The sequence below is a fragment of the Suricata suricatta genome, chromosome 4, assembly GCF_006229205.1.
Source record: "Suricata suricatta isolate VVHF042 chromosome 4, meerkat_22Aug2017_6uvM2_HiC, whole genome shotgun sequence".
Classification (NCBI taxonomy): domain Eukaryota; kingdom Metazoa; phylum Chordata; class Mammalia; order Carnivora; family Herpestidae; genus Suricata; species Suricata suricatta.
The window spans coordinates 16,105,578-16,127,211 of NC_043703.1; the positions used below are offsets into that span (position 1 = coordinate 16,105,578).

Genomic DNA, 21,634 nt, shown 5'->3' on the forward strand with positions numbered 1-21,634 from the left:
AAGGTAAAGAAATCTCATACATAGACCATACGTGAACCACATTCAGTCATAAGATGCCTGGAAGTCTACTGTTTAAAAAAAATTTACTATATTAAAATAAAAGACTAAAGACACACACACTAAAGGAAATAAGGACTTAACTGAATGCATTTTATTCTCTAATCCACATGCCTGTGGTCAGTCGTCAATGAAATAGAACCAACCCCACAGAGTAATCTTTGTTGTTTTCAACAGGGATTTTAACTTTTGTCTACATAACTTCAAAATCGACAGTCAATTCAATTATTCAAATGAAAACACATAAGAGCACCCATTGATTTTCAGAGAACAGACGAGTTTTCCACTTTGCTAACACACTCGAGGACTTCAATACTGGTTCTACTCCTCTTTTATCCAGACACCCTTTGTGCCACAAAAGGAACTGTGCCCACATCCCATGACCATGCCTCTCAGTCACATTTCCACACCCTTCCGCATTAAGGTCTAAACCCTCCCCACTCTGAAGACAGCTTTCATTCTGTCTTTTCGCAAAGTCATGCATGGTCCTCTCATTATGAAATGATTTCATTCCCTTCTCATGTGTTACCTGAGTCTCCGCTCATGGCATAGTTATGTACGTTCTTGTCTCAGTGCCTCGGGAGGACGGCGTGCTCCTTAGGGATGAGAGTGTAGGCACAGCGACAGGATGAAGAGCAAGAGGGGCCGCCATACATGTCCTCAGGAATACTCACCTTCTGCCAGACGCCTGTTGGGTTCCTTATGTACATTTTAAAAACTACAATTATTACACTCGTTTTGAAAAGAGAAAACATGAAGGTTTTCATGTTCGCATTCAAGAAGCTTCCTAGGTCACTTTATCAATAAACTGCAAATCCCATATTTGAAAATTAGTCTGCTGATTCCAAGGCCTGAGATGTTTACCTGGCTATTTTTTGTTTTTTTTTTTTTTGTTTTAATGTTTATTTTTGAATGAAAGAGAGACAGAGACAGGGACAGACAGCAAGCTGAGGAGGCGCAGACAGAGAGGAAGACATAGAATCTGAAGCAGGTTCCAGGCTCTGAACTGTCAGCACAGAGCCCAATATGGGGCTCGAACCCACAGACCACGAGATCACGGACTGAGCCAAAGTCGGATGCTTAACTGACTGAGCCACTCAGGCAACCCTGTCTGTTTTTAAAAGGACTTGGCATAACATCATGAGCAAAGTAGACTTTTCCCCAATCATGGGGAATGAATGAGCAAATGAAGAAAATGTACAGACTGCATTAGGCACCTAGAGTCTACACAGAAAAGAGAGAGAGAGAGAGAGAGAGAGAGAGAGAGAGAGAGAGAGATTTCTGATTTAGAAGCAGCCAAGAGAAAGATAATCTCAAACACTGGGGGAGAAAAAAGTGGCCATGCCTTCCATGCATTTATCAATTTAAAAATACACAATGCTAATATTAATTAAAACTGGCTCCACAACTTCTTCAATTGCAGAATCCAATCCGGAGTTTTATCTTGGAGGCCAGCTAAACCTTGTGGCTGACAGCGGGTGGTATCTGACCGTTAGTCTGCTGTTTGTAGGGGGACTTTGAATGATCCAGGTCTGACAATAGCCTTAGTAACCATTTTCCTTCCTAAAATATTTCGGGCACTGTGAGGGGAGAGGGGGAGAGAGAGGGAAAGGGAGAGAGAGAGAGAGAGAGAGAGAGAGAGAGCGAGAGAGAGAGAGAGAGCGAGCGAGCAAGTCTGGTTCACCTAAGGATAACTGGGCCAAGTCAGTAAAACTGTGAACTAGTGGTGAAGAAGGGCATTAAAAGTTCTTATAGTGTTTCTTCTTAAATCTCTACTTTCCATAAACCTTATCATGGGAGAATTCAGTTTAAGTACTTCCTTAACCTATTCTTTATTTTTTTTAATTTTTTTAAAAGTTTGTTTATTTTTGAGACAGAGACAGTGTGAACAAGGGAGGGGCAGAGAGAGAGGGCAGGCTCCAGGCTCTGAGCTGTCAGCATAGAACGTGGTGCAGGGCTCAAACCCACGAGCCATGCATATCAAGACCTGAGCTGAAGTCGGATGCTTAACTGACTGAGGCACTCAGGAACCCCTTTTAACCTATTCTTTAACATAAATCATGATTTATTGTATCATATAAATCTTTACCACTATGTTATAATTTGGAAATAATATGCCTATGTGCACTCTAAATCAAGACCATCAACTTGATTACAGTAAAAGTGGTCAAAAGTGGTATTGAGAAAATAGTATAAAGTGTTGGGGAGAATACCAACCCCAGAAAACAGAACATCTCCCTCTTGCAGGGATTGAGTTCTACTTTTCATTTCATATTGTAAACAACTTTACACAGGAATTAAAAGTTCCAATTGATTTATTTTTCAGAAGTCACTTGTTTAAAGTTTTGCGAGAAACCATATACTGATTATTATATTTTTACCTCAGTGCCATGAGGGTTTTTTTTCCCCTCTAGTTGGCACACATTTAAAGAAACTTTAAACCCTTTAATGTTAAGCTATTCAAGGTTTCTATCCAGAGCATATGCTAATTTAGAATCAGAAAATGCTCTTAAGAAAAAGTTACTTGGCTTCAAGAATATCATCCAGGCAATAAATAAATAAATAATAACAAAAGAAATGATGAAATTAAAATGCATTTTCTGGGGCACCTGGGTGGCTCAGTCGGTTAAGTGTCCGGCTTTGGCTCAGGTCATGATCTCACGGTTCATGGGTTTGAGCCCCGCGTTGGGCCCTGTGCTGACGGCTCAGAGCCTGGAGCCTACTTCTGGTTCTATGGCTCCCTCTCTCTCTGACCCTCCCTTGCTCATGCTGTCTCTGTCTCTCAAGAATAAATTAAAAAAACATTTAAAAAATCTTTTTAAATAAATAAATAAAAAATAAAATGCATTTTCTACATTGTGAAATATAAATATCTGTTAGAGCCTATGAACTAGAAAATAAAAGATAAAAAGAAAATGTTGTAGTTCACAAATATTTTAAAAATTCAAACAAAGTACAATTTTGATCTACAAAAGATCGAATGAGCTCTGGATCGAGTGTAACTTATTGGCACAATCAGAAGGGGAAAAGAGGCTTGCTTAATGAATAAGACGCACTGTGTGGGGAATAGGTACTTAAATCCCACCTAACACAGTAGGGACCTTTTATTGATAGACTTTAAACTGACCCCAACATTTATTTTTTTCATGTTTATTTATTTATTTATTTACTGTTTTGACGGTGTGCGGTAGGCAAAGAGCGACAGAGAGAGAGAGAGAATCCCAAGCAGGCTCTATGCTGTCAGCACAAAGTCCAGCGCAGAGTTTGATTTCACAAACTGTGAGATCACAACCTGAGTGCGAATCAAGAGTAGGACATGTAAAGGACTGAGCCACCCAGGTGCCCTGACCCCAGGATTTAATATGATAGAGAAAAGATTTAAAAACCTCTGTCATTTTTCTCTGCCTTACTCTATGTCCTGGTAATTGACCTCTCAATTCAATTAAACAAGGATATTTAAAGACTACCTGTTTCTGAAATGTGGGATGCTTAAGCTAAATAATTCTGAGTCCCATCCATACTAAAGAATCCAAATTTCTACTGTGAGAACCCAGAAGTCTATACATTAATGGGTTCTCCAGTTGCCTCATGTGCATCTTAACCTCTTCATATTCATGCACACGCACAAATACACACAGACACACGTGTGTGTGTGTGGATGTGAGTGTGACAGAGTATACACTCATCCTCCTTTCTGAGGTAAGGGCCTCTACTAGCACTCTTAAAGAAAGACCATCTTAGTTCTGGGAATCTGAATTAGTTCCATTTGGTCCACTAGAATAAATACTGTTGAAATCAAATATGACTCCCAGGTTTATGGACCCTAAGAGTTCATAGACAACTAGAATTGAAAGCTTCTCATTTTCTTCTGTCGTATTTATTATCAAAACCTAAGTAATTTATGTGACCAGTCTGCGCCCTTGGGTCTGTGCAGGCCAGTGCCACAGCTAGACAACACCACAGCATTATTAACTACGCTCTGTATTAAGTCAAGCATAGGAAGGCAAGGCAGAAATAGGAGGCCTAATCCCTGTACTTCGAGAGCTTAGACTTCAACACGGAATAGGCAATTGATCGCACTTTTTAAAAAGAACAGGAGATATACGAAAATGAGCAGGTGTCAATTACATCAGCACCGAGGAGACAGAAGGATTGCGGGAGCCAAAGCCTGTAAAGACCACAGCGCTCTTCTTCTAAATGGAGAGAATATGCAAAGAAATGTTCGGAAATGAAAATATGTGGAGAACTACAATTTCCTCAAACATGGAAAGGCCTTGGAGACACAATTCCCTGTTATCTGACTTCAAAGTTTGCTTTTCATTTTCAAGTTATTTGGATTCAATTAAACCAGTAGGTAAGGAGGAAACAGCATGAAGATCATGTGCTACTATATATAGTCATCCTCAAAATAATATTTGTCCATTTAATGAATATTACAAACCTTTTGAAAGAATAATAAGTGGAAAATTCTGAAGCCATGTTGAGTAATATCTAAAAATTTCTCGGAGTGCTGTGAATCATGTAGTCTTAGCTGGTTCCTGACGCTACCTCCATATTTGGTTTAATAACCTCTTCCTACCTAATGGAATACTTGGAACCCTATGGAATTGCTTAGGCAAGCTGTCTTTGCCTTTTAATTTGCTAAAATGCCAAGTTCACGTAGGTGCTGTCATTCAACTAAAAATTACTGGGTAACTACTAAGCAACACAGAAATGTTATTTATAATGCACCTATAATACATATTCTACATACTCTTCTGAGTCCTGCCAAGTTTTGTACATGAACAGTCTCCGTGGTGTCCACATATCTTCTAAACTCAAGTTCAACGTTTTGAATCACACTTAACAGAGGGAATTTTTTTAACAAGTCTATTCATGGGGATAAACTAGAGATGCCATTTCTAGAAAAACAATGATAAAATGGTGGATGGAAGCAGAAACTCAATCTGAGTTAAAGTCTGTGTAAGTTCTGTTCATCTTTGCAATTGAAAAATGGTACACTTTGTTTAATTTAGACTTGTTAAATACACAAGACAGGAGAGTGACAATTATCTGCTGACATAGTGAGGTACCTAGAATGAATTCACAGTCTGAAAATCTCCAATCCTGTATATGCTCAAGTCAGTTATCTCCTGTTGTTGCTTTTGTTTTTTAATGTTTATTTTTCAGAGTAAAAGAGCACACATAAGAGGGAAAGGGACTGAAAGAGGGGGAGACAGAGGATCCGAAGTGGGTCCTACGCTGACAGCAGAGAGCCTGATGCAGGGCTTGAATTCAGGAACCGGGAATCACAACCTGAGCTGAAGTTGGAACCTTAACCCACTGTGCAATCCAGGTGTCCCAAGTCAGTTATTTATTGCTAAAAACATTTTTTTTTTACTAAAGAAATTTAGAAACCAGACAAAAATGAGAATATTATTTAAAAAAACAACAACAACCATGGATGGACTCATCGACTCATTCAACCATTATCACTTTCCTGCCCATCTCGTCCCTTCAATGTGCCCATCTCAAGGACTCCTGTCAGGACAGGGTGTGTCATTTCAGATTTTCACCTGAATCATTTCCTTCTAAATCTTAGAACTCTCAAAGCATATAAATGCTTCTTAAGCCTTTACCATGGTATTCATTTGAAAAAGGGAAACCAGGTTGTCTCAGCCAAGGAAGAAAAGCACAGTTTTATTCAAATTCCCTAGACGGAAGGTCAAGAATCTTGGTGCCAAACCCCACTTAGAGTCAGTGACTTCTACTGTTTCCCACCACACAGTACACTTAAATGGAGATCATATAATTCGCATTATCATTACATACCCTATGCAGTCAAACTAGTCTACACCGGGCTGAGTGCTCTCCGGCTTAAAGACAAAAATGTCTCCACTGAGCTCTAATTTACACCACCATTAAATATTTTTCTTGATTTTCATTAAAATAAGAAAATCAGTTTTCTCTATTCAGTGGCAGATCAATTTAACTGAAATAAAATTTCTCCTGTAATTTACCCAAACTTACTCGAAGGATTAGTGAGTCCCTGTCAGGGAGCAGATACTCATTAACATTCATGACTGAGAACCCTTCTGGTAGGGCTGGTCTCAGCATCTGATAGAGCAATACGTAAAAGAAATTGGCTTGTCTGTGAAGCAGCTGCTCAGCAAAGCCAACATGCAAGGGAATTGGTGATAATAAGAGGATAATATTACAACTACACTGGGAGCATAATGTGTTTTAAGTTACTCTGACGTGTGTGGTAGGGTCTAAGACTTAGAGAAAGATTGGTACTCCTTCACAGAGAACATGAAGCTGTCAATGAGCAGTGTGCTTCCTTAGTTTGGAATGATCTGTCCAAAGAGCAGAATACAAAAAAAAAAAAAAAAACAGGGAGGGGGGAGGGTGAAGGAAGGGGAGGGGAGGGGAAAGGAAAGAAAAGGAAAAGGGAAGGGAAGGGAAGGGAAGACGCAAAGACAAATTTCACTTGTACAAAGATCTGGATTCTTCATGCATTTGCATTGAAAAGACCCCTACCATGGATCATCTATCCCAACATTGTACAAACACAAGGCGCTTGTGATTTGTAAATCTGTTCACCAGTTCTGCCACAGTTGAAATCCCTGGTTCGCTGATACTTATTTTGGGGAAGTCTGCCCTTTGGGAAAATTGGCAGATCACTCTCCGGTGATAGTATGACTGTTTCTAATTTCTAAAACCCAATCCAGCACAACGTGATTTACAGAGGTGTGTCCTTCAGACAAAATGCATGTCATTGAGACAGCGGCCTAGCAAAATTAAAGGAGGTGTTCAGCTAATTACTTTGTAAGATAATTAATATGATAACCCTATGAATTACAGCTAGCTTATTATTCTGCATGGTGAACAAGGGTACTAGTAGCATAAGAAACAGAAATATCACATCTATTTATTCTTGAATCACATCAGGGAAGTTGCGCTTGTGTGCATGTGGTTATGCTAGCATTTGTTCATGTGCCAGGAGACTGAAGGTAGTGGGAAAACTGGGATGTCTGTGTGCTTCATTTAGAAAATACTTATCCGTCTTGAATTCTAAAGAGGCCCCCAAAACAACAACACACAAACCACCCTTTCCAAAACATAAAATGTTTCGAGAAGAGGAAGAGGAGTCAGTTGAGGACTACAGTTAGAATATAGAAATATTTACTCCTCCCTAACCTTCACTTCCATGGAAGTCATATAATCCCTTCTTCACTGATGTTGGGAATGACCGGGAGATTTGCTTTGGCCAACAGAGCCTGGGAAGAGAGTGTACCAATACTGGATTAGCATGAAGGGGGCCATGCATCCACTTATGAACTTTTGTGTCCAAACTCCATGATGAGGGGCGCCTGGATGGCCCAGTCAGTTAAGTGTCTGCTTCCAGCTTTGGCTCAGGTCACGATCTCACCGTGCGTGGGTTTGAGCCCCGCGTCGGGCTCTGTGCTGACAACTCAGAGCCTGGAGTCTGCTTCAGATTCTGTGTCTCCCTCTCTCTCTGACCCTCCCCTGCTCGTGCTGTCTCTCTCTGTCTCTCAAAAATAAAAAACATTTAAAAATTTAAAAATAAACAAAAATAAATAAATTCCATGATGAGATGAAAATGATTGAGAAAGACTCCTGCCGCCAAAAGAACAGTGACATCCAGAACAGACCAAACAGTAGTTGAGAGCCAAACTCAGCAGGGCATCGACCAGAACAACCAACTCTAGACTCAAAAGATGCACTGAGGGAAAATAAATGCTTCTTGTTTATGCCCTGAAATTTTGTTGTTGTTTGTTAATGAAACAACAGAAGACTGATGAAGGACTGAAAAGTTTCTACAGAATATCTACATGACAGGTGTACCCTAAATGTCAGCAAATGAACAGGGTGGCAAAACATCAATTGTAAATATGTTTACAACGTGTCCCAAGGACTTTGTAGACATGCATACAGAAGTTCCGGTGCCTTTGTTTCTTCCTGCCCCTTGTTTATTACAATCTTAAGTTATTCTTTAAGGGTCCTGTCAGTCCTTTCTTCTAAAAAGTCTTCTCTAATGCCTCTGAGAGGAACACTTTATTACCTCCTTTCTGCCTCCACTGGACTTCCACCAAATGATACAGTCACTCCTGCCTTCTTTACTGTTGGTATTATACTTGTGTTTCCCCAACAAGGTAATGCAAATATCATGACAGACAATGACCATATTTTTGTCATTATTAGTCATCTTTTTTATCTACTACGCACTTGGCTAAGTGTGTTTCCAAACTGAAATCACACACACAAACACACACACACATATGTACCCACCTCCCAGGTGACAGGAAATATAGAAGATTCTACCACATACGGAAAACTACTTAGTGGTTTTTCCTTTTCAAGTGTTTTCCCTGGGAAAATTAAACCATATTTTACAGATATCATAACATTATTGTCATCTCTATAGTATATAGATGAGAAATGATATTTAAAAAGAAAACACAAGCAGATTTGCAGCATAAAAATATTATGTCACTGGGTATGAATTATTTCCATATTCAGTAAAATGAAAATTCTGAGAGTGTTACCATAAAATAAGTTCTTCAGAAAGATGGAAATTACTGCTCAACATTTTTTTAAAAATATTTATTTATTTATTTATTTATTTATTTATTGGCTCTTAAAATTGTACTTGCTGCAAAAATCTCTGGACAAATGTGTGTCATTAAAATGCATAAACAAAAACCAGGAAGGAAAGTAAAATAAGAAGACCAAGAAGAACAAACTAAACAAACAAACAAAACCCCTCATATTGAGCTTCAAATGTGAATAAAATTCATCACACATAAATCTGAAGACAAACTAAGCAAACTAAAATATCCCTTCAATGAAATTTTCCTCACTCTCGAAAGTCTATATTCCATACACGCTCCCGAAGAACAGGAATGCCAGTGCCCACAGTGAGACAGAGCTATCCGGGCTTTGTGAGAGAAAGAGAATAAACGATATGGCTTAACCAACTGAACAACATTTTTGCACAAAACACTCATTCCTCTTTAATTGACACATGATTTCCAGCTGAATACTATCCCTACCTTTTCCAGAAATGTGGAAAAATTCTCTACCCACCAACATCACCATTGCCTTGTTAAAGGAGTATCAGTAAATTTTAGCCAGCGTCCACTCGAAACACTTAAAAGCTTCGTTAGAACTTCAAGGAAATGTCAAGTTCCTATTACATTGCAAGTCTGATGTAAGTCAAGAGTATTAGGCTACAGTCTTGGTTTCATTCTTCTTGGTGGAAACTTGGCAAGTGACTTACCCTCTCTAGGCCCCAGGTTTCTTGGGGGCAAGACTATATTTAGGTGGGTAATTTTCTGTTTTAAGGACTAAAACAAAATTCATTCCGCTTCCCTCTCAAAGACATCACCACCCCCTCCCCACCATAATGGGGACAGGACAGGCGTGAGAGACAGAGGAGTGGATGCCGCTGTTGGTGAAATCTCAGCATATTTGGAGACTGGAAAGCACTAGGTGGTTTATGGGGTCCTGGTGACTCTGAGCAGGGCTTCCAGAGTGCTCAGTCTGGGGCTCAGTGCTGAGTCTCCCGCCGAAAGCTTCGACTCGCCGCACTGTGATCGATAGTTTAACATCCATACAGAGTGAAGAACGGGGCGTTGCCTATTATTACTATTCCTAACATAAGCGTGTGGCCGTTGTCTATTTTCCTAGAATCCTAACAAAGTAGCCACTTAGAAGCATGACAGTCACTGTGATTTAGACACAAATGCCAATTTGATAGGTGAAATGGTCACTAAGCACAAAGACCTGGGAAAATGAGCAGGTGCACAGGATGCTCATCCCTTTTTAAAATATTTTTATATGATGTGTTTGTTTTGCCAGCTTCTGGCTGTGGGGGTGTGTGGCAGAGGTGAGACAGGTAAGAAGCAAGGGAGTGACGCTGGGACCACTCTGCCCGGAGCGCCCGATGGTCTCCGTAATTGTAACCCCTCAGGTGTGACAGAAAGGTCTGATCTAGGCTACGGAGCAAATTGAGTGCAACACTGTATCATTCTGAGGAAGTCTTTGCAGGCAAAGCCCCAGCCAGCAGGGTGATGGGCTTGTAGGGGTACATGATGCGAGCCAGGGTGGAAATTTGGTCAGAGAAAGAAGGAAAAAAAAAACCTAACCAAAACCATGTGAGCCACTTGGAAAAGTACCAGTGCCAAAAATATAAACTTTTATTTTATATACCTTCATAACATTTTAATTCTATGTTTAAAAAGAAAAAGAGAGCTCCTCAGGTTCAGGAAAACCCTCTGCCAAAGAACAAAATTATTTGTAATTGATTTTATATACTCTCTCAATTTACTGCCTCTCACCTACAAAGTTTTAGGCTAATGGAAGTATGAAGCAAAGTCTGTTGATTTAGGAAAGGTCGGGAAGAATTCCTATTAATTCAGGGTTAGTTTCTAACCACTCGATGAATAGTTATAATTTTATACAGTATTTCTTCTAAATATTACCAAAGATATTAATAAAAACTAGGAAAGAACATGTCAAGAAACAGAATGTTATGTTATCTTAAATGTTAGGAAATTTCAAATATTAGGAGTCACCTCTGGCCACAACATGAAAAGCTAAAAGGAATCAAAGCATTTCTAGTACAATAAGGAAAGCAACAACTACACATTAATGGTTAACAGTGACTGAATTTAGCCTCTCTGAAGAAGTTTGGACTGAATCGTACGTATCAGGTGCAATTTAAATTGTCGCTATACTTAAATGAAAATAGGAAAGGTAGGAAAGGGAACGGTCACCTTCTCATAGATTAGAGTTATTTATACCACAGAGAACATGTAGCCAACAAAAACATGCAAAATCCAGATGACACATCAAGATCTCTGAGAAAGTGAAACCATAGTAGAAACCCAAAAGGACGCTTTGGATCAAGAGACCCCAGTGAGAATGCAAAATGACTCATAGAATAAGAGGAAGCTACTAAAAATAAACTCCCAAGTCTTTCACAGCACCACTGATTTTATCTGGGAATATAAGGCTCAGAGGGTAACATTCCACAACTGATCCTAGAGAGTTCTCTGCTCACACTCACTGATACTCATCAGTGAGGAAGTGCTTTGTTTTGTTTTGTTTTGTTTTGTTTGTTTTGTTTTGTTTTTTAGCTAAGGGAGAAAATGGAATGCTGCCACAAGAATGCACTGCTTTTCCTGACAGGTGACCTCACAGGATCGCCTTCACGGGAGAAGAAGATACATCCTACAGCCCGCTGGCTGACCTTCATGTAACTGCCTCAACCAGCAGAGGAAGTTAGGATGGTGACTTTTACTTTTTTTTAAATGTTTTTTTATTTATTTTTGAGAGACAGAGAGAGACAGCGCGAGCAGGGGAGGATCAGAGAGAGAGGGAGACACATAATCCGAAGACAGGCTCCAGGCTCTGAGCTGTCAGCACAGAGCCCGACTCGGGGCTCGAACCCATGAACTGTGAGATCATGATCTGAGCCAAACCCAGATGCTTAACTGACTGAGCCACCCAGGCGCCCCAGATGGTGACTTCTAAATTTACATGTTTTCATAAATTTTTTTTTAACACTGAGATCTTCAAGAGCTGAGTTCACCAGGGTCACATTTTGAATTAAAAAAAAAAAAAAAAGTCTGGCCAAAAGCTTCTTCGAAAAAAATTCTCAACTTCTCTCCCACCCCAAACTGAGACGCACTATTAGAAAAGAATTCATCAACCCCCATGTCAGATCTAATCTTAGCAAGAATCAAGGTCGTGTCAAAGCGACTGACATAATACCTCCAAGTACATTAAAAGGATTTAAGACACATCTGGAGAGAAAGAGACAGAAAGAGAGGGATGGAGGTTTCTTTAGTAAAATAAAAGTCATTGGTTTATAAAAAAAAGTCATTCTTAAAAGTCATTGATATGAGAATACAAGTTTCAGACTCCATCCTTTTGAATAGCTTTACACATATAAAAAAAATAAATAAATCAGGGGCACCTGGGTGGCTCAGTTGGTTGAGCATCTGACTCTTGATTTCAGCTTAGGTCATGATCTCGGAGTTCATGGGCTCAAGCCCCAAGTTGGACTTTGCTTGGGATTCTCTCTCTCCCTCCTTCTGCCCCCCACCCCACTGGCGCTTTCTCTCTCAAAATAAATAAACAAACATTCAAAAAATATTAAAAAAAAAAAAGAAGAAAGAAATCAGCTCCCCATAAACCCATCACACACGAATTATTTTTATTAAAAGGAATATACAATGTGCATCAGGAATGCGGTCCTGGAATCCCCTCACCAGAACTCAGGTGTACAGCTTTGTAACGGCACTAGAATTGTTTTCCAAAGACAGGTAAAAGTCAAAGGCACCAGATCACTTGCCGTGCTTTCTGTAACAAACGATAAGGTGTCTCAATTTGCCTCAATGTGAAGTGATACATTGCAGTTCCTCCAGCACAGAGCCCCTTCAGGGGCTCCTGAATGTCACCGAATTTGTAATCTGTCGATCAAGGGCAAGAACTAAGTACTCCCTTGCCTCATTCAAGGGAACAATATGCACGGCATCACTTCTAAATAAGGAATTGTTTTCCTATACCTCCACATATAATGCTGAACGCAGAGGGAGGGGCAGAGGAGAACGTGCAAATGTTCAAACACTTGGCAGAAAAGAGGGAGTCCCGTTGACTTACATGAAAAATCTCACATCAGCTTAAGTACTGAAAACACCCCCGGGTGGACCTGCCTTTTAGAACGCGGAGGGCTGATTTGAAAGGAATTGGTGTTGCTGTAATAGCTTAAAGCTGCAATGAAGCAGAACATTTTCCCTACTACAGAGAAGAGAAAAAGGAAAATCAAATCTTGGGTGAGCCTTTTGTAAACGGGCTCTGCGGTGCATGGGCTGGAGCGGATCAGGGGAGGGATGGCGGTCCCCCTGCCCAAGGACAACTTTAATATGACCCAACGGTACCACCAGGAAGGGTCGCCACGGTTTGCGAGTCTGGTTTTCAATGCGCCACAGCATGTGCATTCATCTCTTAGAGCACTAAACACCACGCAATCACCTAAGAATTTTAACTTTATCATAATCATTATTAGTTCAGTTATGAAAATCAGATTGCCTTTGAATCTTTTTCTCAAGTTCTGATGATGAAAAAATTCAACACTGCCATCCTAGGAATACGCCCTTGCACTCTGTGCTTTCTCACACCAACTGTTTACATAACAAATAGAATATAGAAATGAAGCTGATTCTTATGATCAGGAAACCAATAGAGGATTTAAACCTTAGGCACAAGGCACTATCACTGCACTATAAAATGGGGCTGCATTATTGAAAGAACAGACTCCAAAATAAAGGAGTCCATGTCATTAGCACTTAAAACAAGCCTGTCTTCTCGAAAGTGTTGCTATATTTCAAATAATTTTAAATGACGTTTAATTATTTTAAAGAAAATCCCCCGATGAAAAATGAGGACAAGCTATGATGTGACAAAACCGGAATTAGAATCACTCTGATCATGAAAAATTAAGCTCAATCTTTCAGAAAAAATCTCACAGTCAAACCACAAACTCAACTCAGCTCTTTGTTAACACAGGCTCTCCTAACATACTACTCCAAGAATTGTCAAGAAAGCTCAAGCTTTTTCTAAAAATAGACAAGTTATAAATGTTTAAGAGGGAAAGCAAAGCTCTGGCTTCAAAAGCAGAAAAAAATGTTTTTCACTAAATCCATGATCCTCAGAAAAGCACATCTCAAACAAAGTGAATCAGAAACCGTTTCACCTACCGTCAAATTTCTTGTGCCTAGACACGAAAGTGGTGCGTACAAAATGGCTCGTCTCTTCCACAAGGTTCTCGAACTCGAGTTTGCTCTGCTGGCTTAGCTTGTCTTCCATTTCCGTGGTGCAGCACGTATATTCTTGAGGGCAGATTCTTAAGTGTTCTCCTGTGCAGAGAGGGCAAACGTCAGTACAGAATGAGAAGGACTTTGTGGAATTTGCTTCTCCGACATTTCCCTCTGATCCTGGGATGCTGTTCCACCAGCCCCCTCCGCCATCCCTGTGAATGTACCTGGGCCTCGGTGGACTTAAGAACATCTCGAACATTCGGGACTTCAATTGAACCTGATGTTGTGGTCTGACTGTCTGTGTCCCCCCCAGACTCATAGGTCGAAATCCTAATGCCCAAGGTGGCGATATTAGGAGCTGGGGCCCTTGGGAGGCGATTAGGGCATGAATGGGATTAGTGATCTTCTAAGAGACCCCAGAGAGCTAGCTTGTCCCTTGTGCCACATGAAAACGCAGCGAGAGGATGGTGTCTGTGAACTCGGGAGCAGATGCTTGCCTGGTGGCCACCAGTGCCATGATTGTGGACTTCCCAGCACCCCCAGAAGTGCGAGACGTAAATGTCATTGTTTCTAAACCACCCAATTTATATTTGTGACAGCAGCCCAAACAGGCTAAGACACCTGGAATTTATGTCCTGTCCATGCCAGGTAGGCGAAAGTAGATTAAAGATCTCCAAAGACCATGACAATGTCCATGCTTTAATTTGAAACACGCCAAGTAACACCAGGTGACAAGAGACATCATACAGTTGGAAGTGTGCTTGTCTTTGGAAACCTTAAGCAACGCAAAACACGCTCAGTCTCATTACCAGTCTGTGTGACAGCAAGGCCAAGAAAAGGTGGGAATCGTTCCCGGTGTTCTGTCTCTGCCTGTCCATCTATCAGAAAGCATCAGCTCTTCTCTCGGTGAAAGTGAGTATGTTTTTACTGTTCGGTCTCATGTGCCACAGATTCCCCCCATTGACATGTCCTGTCAGAGAGAAAATGTTCTCCTGAAAGGAGCAAGGTGCTGGTGGGTTTAACTAATGTGTGTGCTACATGGAAATATAAAGCAAAAGGTAATGAAAGTCAGGTATTTAATTCAACCTATTTATCTCTGGGTATAGCAGGCCACTTCTTTTGGCAATACTGCTTTCTTCAGTGCTATTTGCAAGTAGGATCCGAAGCTTTACTTCATGAAATTAAAATGGACTGTTAATGCATAAAATGTGAATTTCCAATTGATGCAGCTCTGTGAGGGTCAAAATGTTCAGCAGAGCCTGTGGCAGGAAGGAGGAAAATCCACCCAAAATCTTGGAAAATAAAACCCACAAATTGCCTCTGTGATCAAAGTCACCATAGGGCACCAAAAACCAAGTGTACAGAATCCTTGATGGGGTGATTAAAACCCATTTATAACGTTTAACAGTACTTCTATAAAATTATGTCCAGTGACCCTGTGTGAAGTATAGGGTGTTTCCTGTTTATGCCGCTTGAGGCTTTAGTGCCTACTTAAAACAACGCCAGAATAAAAATGCCTGCAGATGTGTACGAAAGTCAGATCTTCTATAATTCCTGGAAGGAAGGGAGACCATAAAATAGCATGTGTATATTTTTCAAAAGGGAAATGAAAATACATTGTCCTTGAGAAGGATAAATACCAAATCTAAGATAACAGTTCACTTCCAGGAAAAATTAGGATTTGAGAGAGGTGCTCAAATACTTTCATCTATAATCGTTTACTTCTTAAGTTGTTTGATGGATGCATGATGTGCATCGTACTATCATCTTGGCTTTTTCTGTACATTTAAAATATTTTGTAATAAAAACTTGGAAATGTGTCACTAAAAAGTAGTAGTCACTACATCTGTGCGAGAGAGGAGAGCGGGGGATAGATAGTAAGAAAGAAAAACAGGCTGCCCTTGACATTCAGAAGCCAGCAATGGCAACTCACAGCTAGGTCATGCTAGTCTATTACACTTAAACAATCTCACAGAGTACCAACCCCAGACAGAATTACTCCGAGACCATGATAAATGAGACAAACCAAAGCCACTTCAAAATTTTATCTCAGCACAGACAAAAACAAGGCTCTATGCCATCCAAAAAGTACTGAACACCTCCTCTCTGAGGCAAAAGGAGCGTACTTCTTTACCGTTTACAGGCTGATTTCACACTACTCTCCTTCCTTATTGATCAGATTTACTGAGGTACTTTTTCATGGATTTGCGTCTGTTTTCTGAGAGCATCCAATCTAGGAGGAAGTCTTGCTTCTTTGAACCCCTCCCCCAAACCTGCCAACCAAATCCGCAGTCCTATGCTAGATTCTTTCCGAGTCCCTGTCACTGAGAAACCCCTGGGTTCCCCATTGTGTACTCCTGCCTGTTGCAGTCGCCGATTCATGATTCAACCCCAGGTACATTCCTAACAGGTTCTCATTTGAAGGTATTGACAACATCAAACTGGGGAAGGATAGAACAGTATGATTTTTTGAGATTTTTCTCCAAGTCCTTCTGATACTCACGTCCCAATGAGAAGCAGAGTTCCAGAGGTTAAGACACTGCTAAAGATTAAAAATAGTTTTATCCAAAGCAAATGGCCTGTAAATTTCTAATTTTCTTTTAATAAAATATGAAAACTCACTGATAAGGATAAAACTCTGTACACAGATTGAACGGACATTTAGCGTTAACAATTTTGCATAACATTCCTTTCTCTGACCTGTTACAAACCATTTTCAAAAACCTCCCTAGTCTATTCTCCGCTTCTGCCATGGAATGCCCACTTCTCAAGATTTATCACTTTAGGGCTACATTCTACTTCTGAATCATTACAAATGACTTTTCAGCAAAATGGCATTGGACTTTTGGTGACAAGCTGACCAAAAGAGAATAAACATTGTATGACTTACGGGAAATAGTTCTACTTGGGATATTTGTGGAAGAAGCTCCATGGCTTCAGAAATTAGATTGGAGTGGAAGCATGGTAAGTTCTAATCACTCCACAAAAGTCAGTAATTTGTATGTCAAGTGATAAATAAAAACAGGAAGATACTTACTTCTTCATAGTATGACTTTAAACCAAGCTGTGTGTGTGTGTGTGTGTGTGTGTGTGTGTGTGTGTGTGTGTGTGTGTGTAGGTCCATGGAGGCATGTGTAAGTGGTTGCTGTTCTAATTCAATGCACTATTAGATATTTTACAGAACTGGAAGTATCCTTAAAGAAGTCAACGCCTTTATGCAGGCCTGGCAGAGATGAAGAGACAGGTAGACAAGCATGTAGAAAGTGAAGAGATGGACAGACGAAGAGAATTGTAGGAAGAGTAAATCTTTCATGCAAAGTTCTTGTTAGAGTGTCTAGGTAGAGATGAGGGTGATGTCCTCAAGCATACAAGGTTGGGGAGGTAAAACATTTGGTCGAATCTAGGGTGAGCTTTGCTTTCGTTCTGACATACACTAAATAAGGTTTGTGGAAGAATTGGCCCTTTGAAATAGCATTCCTTTCTCCCCCAATCCAAGAGCACCGATATTTGCCAAAGCAACCTCATAATTTCAAATGGCTGGGAAGACTTGGGACAACTGCATAATTTACTCTGACTAGGTTTGTTCATTTATTTGGTTTTTGACCCTAGAACAGGGCTTTCTAAACCATGGCCTCTGGGCCAAATCTGGCCCACCATCTCTATTTATAGAACCTGAGAGCAAAATGGTTGGAGAAAAAAAATCCAAAGAATGATATTTTGCACAAGATGAAAATTTTATGAAATTCAAATTCAATTGTCCATAAATAAAGTTTTATCAGAAAACAGTCGCACCGCTCCATTTACATACTGTCGATGGGTGTTTTAGTATTCAAACAGCAGAGCGGTCATGACGGAGACCACAGGACCTGCAACTTGAACTATTTACACTCTGAAATCCTACTTGGCCTACTCTGCTATACAAAGAATTAGCTCTAGCCCTTCCTGTTCCAATTTCTCCAAATAGCAAGAATATGATACTTTTCTCAGCTTACCTACTTCCTAACACTTATGAGTATCTGGTATAATAATGAGACTTTTCCAAAGTTGTAACTCATGAAGCAGAAGAAAGTGTTATCCTTTAAAAGCTTCCCACACACTCTCTCAAATTCCCTTAGGTTCCCTATGTTATTTACTACATAATTAGAGACAACATTTAGCTCAATCAGAGTGCCACTAGATACCTCCAAGATCACTAATATACAACGTTTAGCTCAACTGGAGTGCCAATAGGTACCTCCAAGATCATTAATATTATCACTAATAGTAAATAATTCATTCCAGGAGATCAGAATAAGATACTATAAATGCAGAAAATCTGGGATTGAAACAATGATGATGTCATCTTCACTCATCAAACATTTATTGAAACTTCTATGCAACTTATGATGATAGATTCCTATCCATCAAGATCAGGTGCAGGGTCATGCAATCAGCCTACATAGGTGTGTGCTTTCGTAGGGCACCTGACGTTCATGCCAGTAAATTCCCCAGGTCCCTGCATTTTTATAGAACTCATCTAAATGCATAAGAGCAATTATAGATGTGGAAGAAGGGAGTTCCACCAGGAAGTTAGAGACTGAGTAAAGGCTGAGGGACATACAATCAGGCCATAAATTGTCATGTTTTCTAAGAAAGATGGGCTCTTCCTCCCTTTACATGCCTCTTTTAACTGTGTGTCACTCTTTACAACCTCTTTCCCCAAATGCCTGCCCAGATGTTTGTTTTCATTCCAAGACACAGAGGTGACAGCAGAAATGTGATTCCGCCAGATCACGCTCCCTCCAGGGACGGCCCTGGGTCTGAACACCGCCAGGAATAGACTTGGTGAATGGCATGGTGGGAAAGAGCAGGAGACAGGAGGCCCTCGTTAGCCACAGAAGTCAGCCTCTGTGGGTCTGTGCAGCAGACTCTCCGCCCTCAGAGGTGACACATGGGGACTTCAGAACGCACAGTCCAAACAAACAACCAACCAAGATGAAGTGCGGTGAATACATCACATTTTACAGACTAAAGCCAGCCAAACTCTTGGTATTTATAGAGCTTTGGAGGGAATATGGAGGGAGATGACTAACCTCACCTTTCCTAAAGGATAGGTAGGAAAGCAAAACCTAAATGGACAAAGAAGATGGTAACATTTCCTGAAACGGAGCACTTTAATTTCTGAACTTCCAGATTCCATTTGATTACAGTGGAGTATTTGTTTTAGCTTTGGCCCTCTTCAGAGTGCACGGTCTATGCCAAAGTTCTCTCATCCTTGAACTATTAAAATCCCCACAGTCAATTAGCCATGTCTGGTACCAAGCAAAACTCTCCTCATCCTTGGATACGTCACCTCAAATAACCATTCAGTTTGTTCATCGGGTGCCTCAGAAGTTAACTGGAGAAAATCATCTAAGGAAACGGGCTTAGGGAGGTAAAATACTCTAGAATAAGTGAACTCTTGCCCAGAGTTTCTGATAGCTAAACGAATTTAAATTGAAGTTAATAGTCCTGGACTGTTCTCAGTCTCATGAAGCTTCTCTACCAGCTAATCAGCAGGGGCAGAGTATAAGATAGCAGTAGTTCATTTCTCTAAGTTCACATTCCCATAAACTCCAAATAAGCACTTCTGCAACATTTTTCAGTGGGAAGCGTTATTATAAATGATCCTTCCATATTTTGGGCTGCTCCTCTTTAGTGAAGTTGTTCAGTATCATAATCAGAATGCTTAAACTTTCCCAGAAGTTTTAAAAATTCAGTGAATGCTCTACTTTAGTGGATCTTATCACTCAAATAACCTATATTCGTGTCATCCTTTGATGTTGTCAATTTCCCAATAAAGAACGTTAAATACTAATTCTTTTACTTATAAAAGCTTTACTCTGTATTTTGCAGAAGTAATTCCTCTGAAGGAAAACCAATAAGTGCATTGTGTAAATCTGTTCCAACAATTGCACAGAGTTGATTTCAAACATGCCACCCTAGATGGTGGAGACCCCAGTTCCAAATTGCCAATGTTTTTTGTCTTTACCATCACCTTGGATTTTTTCTTTCAGAGAAACTGATGGTTAGGGATCTGGAAGGGCACAGAAGGTGTGGTCAGAATTAACAGGGGATGAGAAGTGTGGTGGATGGGGCGTGGGCAGAGCCTGAAGGCAGGATAGCCCTACAGAGCAGGAGGGAGATGGAGCAGGACAAGTGATCTTCTCCCTTCCTCACATCTTACCTTGGCTCCAAAATAGGAGTACTAAATTTGTAAATACTCTCATCATTTTTAAATGCAGGGAGTTTCTCCTTGTCTTCAAATGAATCCATCTAATTTATTATTTAGTTCATACATGTAAAACTTTGGGATATTTGGGGCACCTGGGTGACTCAGTTGGTTAAGCATTCAAGTTCCACTCAGGTCATGATCTCATAGTCAGTGAGTCTGAGCCACTGATCAGAATCACTGCTATCAGCTCAGAGCCCTCTTTGGCTCCTCTGTCTCCTTCTCTCTCTGTCTCTCCCCTACATCCTCCCTTCGCTCCCTCTCAAAAATAAATAAATGTTAAAAAAAAAAACACTTTGAGACATTTAACAAAAGTGCTGCTTTAACACAAATGATTATTTGTAACTTGTATGGGTAGGTACATACACACACACACACACACACACACACAAAATATATAGCCTATTGCTTCCCAGTATTTAAAAAGCAAAATAAAGACTAGAAAGATCTCAGAAGAAAATTTGAACTGCTACACGCTTTCTTCTTCTACATAGCAAACAGCCCAGCAAAATTGTGATTAAATAATCACAGGGTCAACAGCAAATCATAACAATTTGATTCCATGATCCAAAATATACCACAACCCAGTGACTCAACTTTTTAAAACATTTTTGTAAACGATGAATGTGAGCCCAAGGTAGAATACAATCTCAAAGGCAATTGATGAATCGCAGTAATGCCACTGATAATTCTATACCTGTAAGAGGAAGAGCACTTAATGATACCAAAAGATTTTTGTCCCTAGATCATAGGGAAAGAAGGAGAAGTAGTTATTTTTCTGTTCTTTGGAGCCTTCAAGGCTCTTCTCATCATATCTCTGTGTTTTGCTCATGAAAGTGTTTACAGAATCCAAAAACATTAGAAATAGAAGTGATCCCAAGGCCACACATACTCCAGCCCAGAGATGTATTGAGATTGGACTGGGGGGGCTGAGCCTGGGTGGCTCAGCCGGTTAAGCGTCCGGCTTCGGCTCAGGTCATGATCTCACAGTTCGTGGGTTCGAGCCCCGCGTCAGGCTCTGTGCTGACAGCTAGCTCAGAGCCTGGAGCCTGCTTCAGAATCTGTGTCTCCCTCTCTCTCTGACCCTCCCTTGCTCGCACTGCCTCTCTCTGTCTCTCAAAAATAAATAAAAAACATTTTAAAAAAGTAAAAAAGAAAAAAAAACAGAAATTGGACAGGGGGAAGATGTACAGTGGGGCATTCCTAGGCATTCTTTTCCAAAAGCTCTACTTATAGCTATTCTAATAAACTCAGCAACTGCCCGTGGATACCTTTCCTTCTTCACTTCTTTCACATAACCCTCACCAAGTTTGTATTTCAGCATAAAGTGTTTATAGAGGAAGTAGTCAAATGAAAACCAAATCCCTTCAGCATACAAAATGTTAATTTGTTGGTCGCAAGTCAGTTCTTCAAGACCTAAGACAGTAAGATCTTGCTCTCATTATTTCCGTATTTCAGAATCCAAATGAAAGCGAAGCAAGCACAAAGTCAGTTACCA

General features: G+C 40.3%; 1 protein-coding gene across 1 annotated transcript in view; it reads right to left on the reverse strand.

Moving 5' to 3' along the window:
• The window catches only part of GPC6 (glypican 6), a 1,091,050-nt gene that overhangs the window by 791,553 nt on the left and 277,863 nt on the right, over positions 1-21,634 (reverse strand). The window contains exon 2 of the mRNA XM_029936540.1: positions 13,827-13,985. Coding sequence (XP_029792400.1) covers positions 13,827-13,985 — 159 coding nt within the window. The remainder of the gene's footprint in view (positions 1-13,826; positions 13,986-21,634) is intronic.